The sequence below is a fragment of the Penaeus chinensis genome, chromosome 35 (genome assembly GCF_019202785.1).
Source record: "Penaeus chinensis breed Huanghai No. 1 chromosome 35, ASM1920278v2, whole genome shotgun sequence".
NCBI lineage: Eukaryota > Metazoa > Arthropoda > Malacostraca > Decapoda > Penaeidae > Penaeus > Penaeus chinensis.
This window is the reverse complement of record NC_061853.1, coordinates 32514026-32524025: the sequence shown is the minus strand read 5'-3', so window position 1 is coordinate 32524025 and position 10000 is coordinate 32514026. Positions and strand designations below refer to the sequence as shown.

General features: G+C 33.1%; 2 protein-coding genes across 6 annotated transcripts in view; one reads left to right on the top strand and one right to left on the bottom strand.

The window, feature by feature from the left end:
- The window catches only part of LOC125044365 (alpha-soluble NSF attachment protein-like), a 22278-nt gene extending 15092 nt beyond the window's left edge, over positions 1 to 7186 (top strand). For all 5 annotated transcript variants that reach the window (XM_047640995.1, XM_047640996.1, XM_047640998.1 and 2 more), the window contains 3 exons: positions 1101 to 1259; positions 2560 to 2733; positions 3035 to 7186. In XM_047640995.1, the coding sequence (XP_047496951.1) occupies positions 1101 to 1259; positions 2560 to 2733; positions 3035 to 3181 (480 nt within the window). In that variant the 3' untranslated portion in view covers positions 3182 to 7186. The remainder of the gene's footprint in view (positions 1 to 1100; positions 1260 to 2559; positions 2734 to 3034) is intronic.
- A 1719-nt stretch (positions 7187 to 8905) lies between these two features.
- LOC125044367 (HIG1 domain family member 2A, mitochondrial-like) overlaps positions 8906 to 10000 on the bottom strand; it is a 9874-nt gene continuing 8779 nt past the window's right edge. The window contains exon 3 of the mRNA XM_047641000.1: positions 8906 to 9317. Coding sequence (XP_047496956.1) covers positions 9160 to 9317 — 158 coding nt within the window. The 3' untranslated portion in view covers positions 8906 to 9159. The remainder of the gene's footprint in view (positions 9318 to 10000) is intronic.

The following is a 10000-nucleotide window of genomic DNA, read 5'->3' as shown; positions in this document are numbered from 1 at the left end:
TCTCTCTCTCTCTCTCTCTCTCTCTCTCTCTCTCTCTCTATTTCTATTTCCTCTCTCTCCCTCTCTCTCTATTTCCCCTCTCTCTCTCTCTCTATTTCCCTTCTCTCTCTGTCTCTCCTCTCTCTCTCTCTCTCAGATTTATATGAGCATGTTTATTTAATTTCATTCACTTTCCAAAAAAAGAAGTAAATTTTAAAATATTAATTGCCATCAAACCCATATTACATAATCAAACTTTATACAAACACATGCTATTGACAATATACAAAATCAAATATATCAATTGAGACACCAGGGGTTTGAGAGGAAATTTTTTAGGTATTTCCAATGACTTTATCAACAATGAAGATAATCTCTGTGTTCATAGTTTATTTCTTTGATCTCTGAATACAGAATGATCTAGAAATATATTTAACGCATTTCTGTTTTAATATATAAGCATGGCTAGCTTTCTCTGGTGAAAAAATAAGCACAATAGAAACAAGGTGTGCTTCTAGTAATGAATTTCAGGCTTGTTTTCAAGCTAAAAGGGTGGAGTTTAAATGATGACGTAAAATAGCCCAGTGCATAGCAGAAAGTCTGAATGGGTCTCCCAAGCATTATAAAAAAAGATCCAATGAATTGGTACTATTTTCTGCTCTACCAAAGACATCCTATCTAGTGCACATTGTGTGTGAATTTTCAGCGAAGTTGGTTTGAAAAGGAAGAGGCTGAGTGAAGGTGTAAAACTTTTTTTTGAGATGTTGTGGTCTAATGATTTCCACTGATTTTAAACTCCTCTATATTAAACCTTAAGTAAGTGATATTATGACACTGCCTTTAATTTTTAATGTCATAGGTATTCGTAAATATAGAATACTAGTTATTCATATTTATATTGCACTTATTTATACAAATCACATGATCAAGTTTGAGTGGATGGGGATTATTCCTCATTTCCACAAAAGTAAGGCAAATTTTGATGAATTATTTTAGCTTTAGGCTGTCGAGTATAGTATTTGTCATCCCCCCCCCCCCCCCCCCCCCCTTAAATTGAGAACAGATCCTTTGTATTAGAATTGTCAATTTGTATTGAGCAGAATATTTGTCTTTCACCCCAGGTAGCAGACATGGAAAAGGCCATCCAGCACTACGAGCAGGCTTCTGACTACTTCCGTGGTGAAGAGAACAACTCTTCAGCTAACAAGTGTCTGCTTAAGGTGGCTATGTTTGCTGCACAGATGGAGAACTATGAGAAGGCAATCCAGATATATGAACAGGTTGGTTCAATTATATTGTTTTATGTCTTTAATTTATTTATTGGAAAAGAACACAATGTAGGACCAGAAAGAATCCAAAGGGGGGGGGGGGGGGGGATAGAAAAATATATAGAATTGTTGTACCTGCAGTCTAACCCCAAAATTTACCCTTGGATAGGCACTAGTGCCAGGTTTGTGGCACAGCAGTGACTTTTATATCAGATCAAGTAAGCATGTCATGCCCATTCGCACTCTCCTTGTTTGTCATCTTTTTAATGTTCTATGTATGAAGCTTTTATTACCCATCAGGAAGGCTTTAAAAATGCTATAATAAAGTGAGTTTGTTTGTAATCCATATCACCCTGTTACATGACAAAAACAATAAAAAACACAGATAGATAAATAGTATGGCCACTCTGAGCTTTGCAGGTAGTGCCACAGCTCAAAGCAAAACATACTGATACAGGAGCACATTGCAGCTGATGCACATAAACTGGGTCACCTTTTTCTTCCCATTCTTCCTACTTTAAACCAGACACTAACATCTGGTTGTGTTGGCACTCCCAGAAGTCAACAAGACTGCCCTTGCTCTCCTGCTGGTGTTTGGAAGGAGTGTTGACATCTATGTTTCTGATTTGACCAAACCCTAATTGATGTATATCATTAGTCACCAAATTTATAACTATTACCTTACCTTGACTATCATCAACATTGCCTTGACCCTCATTGTCAGTACCAAAACTAAATCATCAGGACAGTGTTCACACTAATGAGATAAAAATTGGACTTGCTTACTAACTGCTAATTCACTACTCAATGTTTTTAAAAAGTTCTGAAACGGATCTTGGAACATGATTTAAGGGATAATTTTAGGTCATTTAGTGAAGTCTATATTAACACCTTTGTTCTCTGAAATCAGGGTTTTTTGTTAGACAGGGAAAGTTATACTTGAAGGGCATGAAGTGTGAAGTGGCCTGAAAATAGAAAAACAAAACAACAGTGCATCTGCTCATTTGTCACTTTTCCATGAGTTTTGGGTGAAATTCGTTATTTCTTTTGTCCCCCAACCACTTGTTAACTTTTTTTCAGAGTTAAAATACATTCTGAAAGGTTACTGATTTCAGACAACATAAGAGATAAAAGAAAATTTTCTGGGAGTAGTACACTATCCCACAAAATGTATTCTAAGATGTAATCCAGAATGGTGAATTTTTGTTTTGTTTTTTAGACTGACCTCATAAGAATTGAATTAAAGGAAGCTGCATTTTTGCATCATGTAGAACTTGTGTGTTTATTGCTAAATTATTTTATTCTTCTTCAGGTGGCTGCTAGTTCCCTAGAAAGCTCCTTACTCAAATACAGTGCCAAGGAATACATGTTCCGAGCAGCACTGTGCCACTTGTGTGTCGACTTGACCAATTCAAAGATTGCTGTGGAGAAGTATGAAGAGATGTATCCAGCGTTCCAGGACTCCCGCGAGTGCAAACTGCTCAAGGTTTGTTTCATATAGCAAATATTGTTTTATCTTTTTATTTTATTTTATTTTATTTATTTATTTATTTTCACCTGCTTTCATCTTTAATCTATGCAGTGTAGGGAATAGCTCACACTGGCAAGTATATCTTTTCCCCTCTGCATTCCCCTCAAAAATATCAAAAATGTTAAAATGACCAATTTTCCTTGCAGAAAATTAAATCTTTGCTTTTATCCTGGGGTATCTAGCCATCAGAGAGAGGAGGGAAATTTGTTTAGACTTCAAGGCAATTCTGAGTTTTCATGCAAACATGTGCTTACAGGCCCTTATGAATCACCTGGAGGACCAGAACGTGGATGCTTTCACTGACACAGTTAAAGAATACGACTCCATCTCCCGCCTTGACCAGTGGTACACAACCATGCTCCTCCGAATTAAGAAATCAATCGCTGCTGAGGACCTCTGTTGAGGGGCATAAGAGAGGTGTTGAGGGAATGAGGTATTCTAAGGGACAATGGTTGAGTGATAGCTACTAGGATGATGCTAATGTAGCGCTACTAGTGTGCGACGAAAAATGATACGAAGAGTTATTTATACTGTTGATGATGTTTAATAGAATTTTTTTTTTTCCTATGTCTCTTTTTCCTCTATCTTTTCTCATTTGTGCTCTTATTGTGTCTCTTTTCTCCTCATCTCTGTCTGTGGAAGTCTTAACTGGTGTATCTGTCAAGATGTAAATTTTCCTGTCATTTGTTTTTTACTTGTCTGTCCAAAAGAAAATGCTTAGTGTATGTGCAGCAACTTTTTTCTCTCTCATTGTTTCTAGGTGCATGGAAGTGTCTTTTTCCATTATCAGTCTATTATAAGGCAATTATTTACTATTTTATATATTTTAAGTTTGATATACATTTATAGAACACAAAGTTTTTAGCTTTGTGGTAGAAATATTGAGATGTGTCAAGACTGATAGATATGCCAAGTCTTCTGAGTTGTGAAGCTATAGGGTTATAGTATCATCATCCTAATAGAGCTTCATAGTAACTCCTGTGTATAGTGTAGTTACCATGAATATCATGTCCCCCAGAAATTTAATGTAATTTATACACTTTTATTATATATTTTCCTTAGTTTTTATTCAGATCATTCTACTTAGTTCCAAGTGTGCTCTATCCCAAGGATAAGGATAAGACTGTATAAATGTAGTGTAATGAATAATAATGAAATTCATTTGAGAGAGACTTGTCAAGGGCAAGTCATGTGTGAGTGGCATATGTGGCCATATGGTATTTACATCTTTATATTTTTTGTTTCAATTAAGTTAGAAGGGAAAGAGCATTTGATAGTTTGAGCTTACCTTTGATTATATTTTTGAAATTTCTGAGTAAGAAAAAAAAGAAAAAGAAAAAATGAAAGAATATGTGAGTATTTTTTCCACTCTCCCTTTTTTTATCCCTAATTTGCTTTTATTCAAAAGTCAGATGTGGATTCATAATTCAGTAACATCCTTTTATCAGATTCACTGCATTTGTTGATTTTTTTTTTTTTTTTTTACAGTGCAGTTGCATGTTTGAGAATATTACTATTTAACTAAAAGTAATGCTTTGAACTGCATGTTTGTGTATTCCTTAGAAGTTCTATGCTGAATTTTGTAGGGTACCTGACATATTAATTTTCAGATTCTTAAAAAGCAAATCTGTGGCACAAGGTGCTTGTGCTGTAAAGTTTATTAGCTTTAAATATACATTTTCAAAAGGCTTTGTCATTAGGAAATAAATTACGTTATTTTGGAGCTGTTTACCCTCACAACCCTGTTGAAGCAAAACCTTTGATTTTGTATATTTACTGTATTTTGTAGGCAAATAATTATTTCTGTGTATTAAAGTAGTCAGATATTGTTTTTCTGTAATATTCATGGAAGTGGTTTATTGCATAGACCAGTTAAGTATGTTCAGAACGGCTTCACATTCCTGTAATAAAAGAGTTTAAAAAAGGGTGTTACTTTTGAGTTGAATTTTGATGTTAAAACTTCAGAGTATTATACCTCTTTAATTTATTATGTTTTATAAATTTATGTTATTGATTGATTGTGTGGAATAAATTATTTCTATTTTACCGTAGAAAAAATTTCCCTCTTTCTCAACAACTAAAACAGACTTACAAAAAAAGAAGAAAATGCCTGGAACATGTTATTAAGAGCTGATATGCAGTCACTTCAAGGAAACAGGTTGCACAACCTTAACCATTCGGGACAATCCAACTAAAGTGTACAAGGTCCATGCATGCTGAAACACTTCATTGTGATTATCGTTCAAGACAGTGAGATGACTTTGAAATAAAGGAGGATAATGTTTTTAAAGTATCAAATTTATTTTGTAATTTTTTATTTTCATTGATTTTTTTAACACCATCAGACTGGCTGTATGATGGTAGCATGTTGTTAAAAGGGGGAAGATAATCCTGGAAGATTGCATAAGAAGACTTGGTGCACAAGCAGTTTGCCAAGAAGTAAAGAACTGAAAGCTTTTTAAGTATTCAAAACTTTGAATATTTGCAGTGCTCAGGAGTGTAAGAATCTATAGTGGCTCTGAATTTTGATGATTATGCGTAGACTACTCTGTCATGATGTTGAATGAAAATTGTAGTGTTAGGTAATTGTTTTATTACTATCAGGTTTAATATGTAATATTTATTGACTAATAATGAGCAATGAATAGTGACTGTGAAGGCAGTTTTTAAAATCCATAGATATAGGATTACATGAGTCATACAATCATTGTTAGTGCTTTATTCTAAGTTATCATAAATTATTATTGTAAAAGTATTGTTCATGGATTATATTTTTCTTGTGTAAGTGATAGAGAAAAGTTCCTCATTCAGTATACCAACTCTTAGTTTTGTTTTTTGATTTCAAAATAATTGAATCATAACAGCCAAGATCTGTATGTGATTTTGTTAGACATTGAATATTTTATTCCCAGTGTCTCATACTAACTACCTACAAAAATATTGCTGTGAAAAATAAAGTATTACATGTAATTCACCCCACACTAAACCACCCTCCCCTTCTTTACCTAATGATTAATAAAGTTTTCCATGTGTAAAGATATTTGGTATATTTGTACAGGCACTTCCAGCTGTCCAGCCTAGATTCTGTTGTCTAATGTGGTGACGTATTTCACTGATGATGATTTTGTGTGATAATGCATGCTTCTTGTTCATTAAGAAGTTTTTATTAAATATATATGCACAATAGCCTTATTTTGTAAACCCCTTACAAATTCACAATGGAAATTAGTTCTAGTGCTGAGAGAAATTTCTGGATTTTTGTTTTCTTGCCAATAGCACAAGAATGTGCATCCTCTCGCCATTAACATTAAAAATAACCTTCCTGGCCTCATAAAACTACTGTTTTGTATTTTGAATTGCACTGCAGTATTTTATCTGTGTTAAGGGAAAATGATTAACAGAGTAACTAGGTGTTTCCGTCAATAAAGCATAATACTTTTTTTCTCTCTCTTTCTTGTTCTCTCATTATTTTCTTGCTCTTGTGTTTTTCTGTCTATCTCCCCATATTTCATTCCTTCCATGATTTATATGAAACACAAACATCCACATTCACATTAACAGATTCATTATATGGCTGATATGAGAAACAGATCCTTATTTACAAATTTTGTATATAGATTGAGGGATCCTTATCGTTTGAGATAGCCATCTATGCAATTAGGTCTCTTATTGTTTGTTTTTTTTCCTTTTTTGGATGAAAAAGGGAAAGTGTTTGGTGACTGAAAATAAATTATTATAAGGAACCATTTAAAGAGGATAGTATTAATATAGAGATAGATATGGAAGAATATTTAAGCTATTTGTGAAGTTGATTAATATATCTACTCAATACCATAGAAACTATAACTAAAACCTCAGATGCTATATATTTTCTTTAAACAAAACAATGTTAACCATTCTCCCTCATTATGTTCCCAAAATCTTTCCATTCCCACAGCACAGTGCACTTTGTTTGTTGCATATCAGTATCAAGAGACAGTGAATAATTAAATGAAAACGTTTAACTATTGTAATAAGTTAGTTTTATATGGAGATAGACTATAAATATAATTTAATCACACCCTGATTATTGTATGAGTGAAATATCTTCTACATTTGTTGGTAATAATGGTGTGTGTTAGGCTCACGTAGTAGAAACTTTCTTGTTATGGGAAACCAACCTTTATATGATTATGGAGTTTTCTGATCTTGTTGACAAAGAGATTTAAGAGTGTAATTCATAACAAAGCTGGTGTGTAGGAATTAAACATGTTCTTCAAGAGTTGTTTCCCTTAAATTTCATATCTTATCTGTAGTAGCAACAGCTATGCTAATGTGTTTGTGCTTAGGATTTTGTAAATATAACCAAATAAGTATCTGTCAAACTCAGTACTGTATTTCTGAATACTATCCAATCACTCAAACTCTATTACTGTTTCATTTCTTCCAAGACTGAATACTGACATCAAATAAAGATACATAAATAGTTGCAGAAAAGGGAATAACTTTACTAATATAAAGTAATTTGATTGTGTCCACACAGGAACCTTAATTTTTAACTAATTCACCACATACATTGGTTCCATAAATATGTATACTATAATAAAATGAAATATTTGATATTATAAGAAACAAAAACTCCCAAAATTAAAAATATTAAAAAAAATAATGGCTTTCTATTTTTTTTTTAAGTGTCTTTCTATTTCATTGCATCTTCAATGTGACCACTGTGATAAACAACCAAATGTAGTGACAAAACAAATAACATTTAGCACCTGCACAATTAACTCTTGAATTCCTTCATTTGACTAAGAATCGGGGGATGGGGATTTAAAAAAGCTAAGAAAATTATACGAATCTCTACAGAGTATTAAGGATTTTTAAAAAAATGCAAGAGTTATAACAGTGAGGGACAGTTGCCCTAAAAATCAGCAGTCACAAGGTTAGAAATAAGCACCTTACATGCTACAGCTACCTATCCATTTGCCGGAACAGGTAACTAGTCTGATCCTTTTTATTAAGCCCACTCTAACCTGCCTGAACCAGGTAATGCCCTGACAGAGCCAACAGTTTGGCTTGAGGTAAGTAAAATGGGCTTAGAGGCCCATACATGCTCAGTTATGCCTGAACTGGTCCTTTTTTTACTCTACTACCCAGAAGGCAACCTGAGAGTATGTGGGAACCTAATGTTGTTGCCTGGCTGATGGCCCATATAGAAAGACCTACAATTTGGCAAATGGCAGACTAGAAGATAAATATCTGATGTTCTGGTGGCTGCAGTTTAAAGTAACTTAACTAATGTTGTTAGGAACTCTAAGAGTAAAGAAAATATGAAAGGTTATTCATAAACATCATTGCCTTTTGACCATCTTTTGTATCATTAGTATGTAAATGTATGACCCATTCTCTGCTTTGCTGGAGAATATTTTTATTCTGCTCACTTTTTCCAGTCATTCTTAAATGGAAATTCCTAGTAATCCATTACAAGAAATATCTCTCCATTCCATTTACTCATTTTGCTGTAGTTTGCTCTTCCTGAAAGTTATTTTCATAAACTTGTAGCTCAGTCTGATGATTTTTTCCACATGTCTCATAACTGCCTGTTATTAAATAATGCAGAAAAGTAAAAATTAGTGAAAGACTGTCCTGTAGCAGCTACCTGAAGTTTTTTATTAATAATCAGTTCCATTCATGAAATGTCATTACAAGACATTTGACAAAGCCCCACTTCCTTCTAAAGATGAGATAGAAACGGGGATTACATATATACAAGCATACTGCCTGTATGGAAGTAACTTTACTATAAAAGTAATTTGCCATAGGAAAATAGATCATCATAACTTTACTTCAGTGTATACAAACATCAAGGATAAGCTAAAAAAAAATGACTGCATATCAGCCTTTTGGTATTGGCAGTAACTACATTGTTGTAAAAAAAATGCAGCAATTACTATGAGAGGTATCCAATATTAAAATGTCAATCAATGGGACAGTCCTAGTAAAATATCTGCATTTTTGTAGCTACAAAACTGTTATGAACTGATATGTTCAAAAGAAAATGTGTAGCAATAACCTGTCAATACCTGAGACTTCTTACACCACAGTCATGATACCTCAGTTACATTAAAGGATAAAAACACAAAATCTCTTCGTATTTAATTATTCTATATTCTAAGCAATTTTACAAAAATTAAATAGAATAATATCCTATCTTTCCAAAGTATATTTACATATAATTCTTTAAATAGACTTCATATTGCGCAGAAATGTCAAAGAAAGACAGGTTTAGTTATACTTCCCCATCTTCAGACTAAGAAAAAAACAATAATAAATAAAACCAATGAATAAAAAAAAGAAAAGGAAATAAAGAGAAAATCCTAACACCCCCCTTGAAGACAATGTTCACTTAAGGGATGTCTTCACAATGCCTATCATCAAAGCAGCTATTGTGAAGCCCTGAGCTGCTACACGCAACCTCATCATATTTTGTGACGTTTTCCTATTGCCACGACTGAAACTCATGAGTCCATAGCAGAGTGCACCAGCAGTCAGTCCACATCCTGAAACATGAGATTTTATTTGTAACTTATAAATGAATATCAGAACGGACTATCAAAATATACAGAAGAAAGTTTATGTAATATTGGGTCTTTCAGCATTCAATAAACCAGAATCAAAATATAATACAGCAACTTATATAAGAATTATTTCATAGTATTTAGTTTATAGGTATCTGAAAGACTGAATCTGACTAAAAGCTCTTTTTTCACTCATATAGATTATATCTTTCATAAATAAAATTTGTGGTATTTCAAATATATGGTAACTAACTTTTTATATAGTAAATTATTAATGGTGTGAAATATCCACTTTCAAATATCAAAGAAGCAATCTTAACCCAATCGCAAGAATAGATGCCATGCCCACTGTAATACAAGATTATTTATTGTATTTACACATAGATGTCTCTACAAGTACTTAGTCACCAAAGAGTCAGTTATTAGTCCTACCTCTCTCACCTGTTTACCCTTTTTCTTGACTTTTGGAAAGGGTCTTTTGCATTATTTCAATGTCTTAAATGTTACTGAGATTTTAATAACAATTTAATAATCATAACATCAATAACAAAAATAACAGTATCGATATCAACTGTATTGATAAGAAAAACACATTTTCCCGCCAATTCAAGGAATGGGGAAATCAGGATCAGTCACTAATGCTACTGATAGACTCCTTGCCAGCT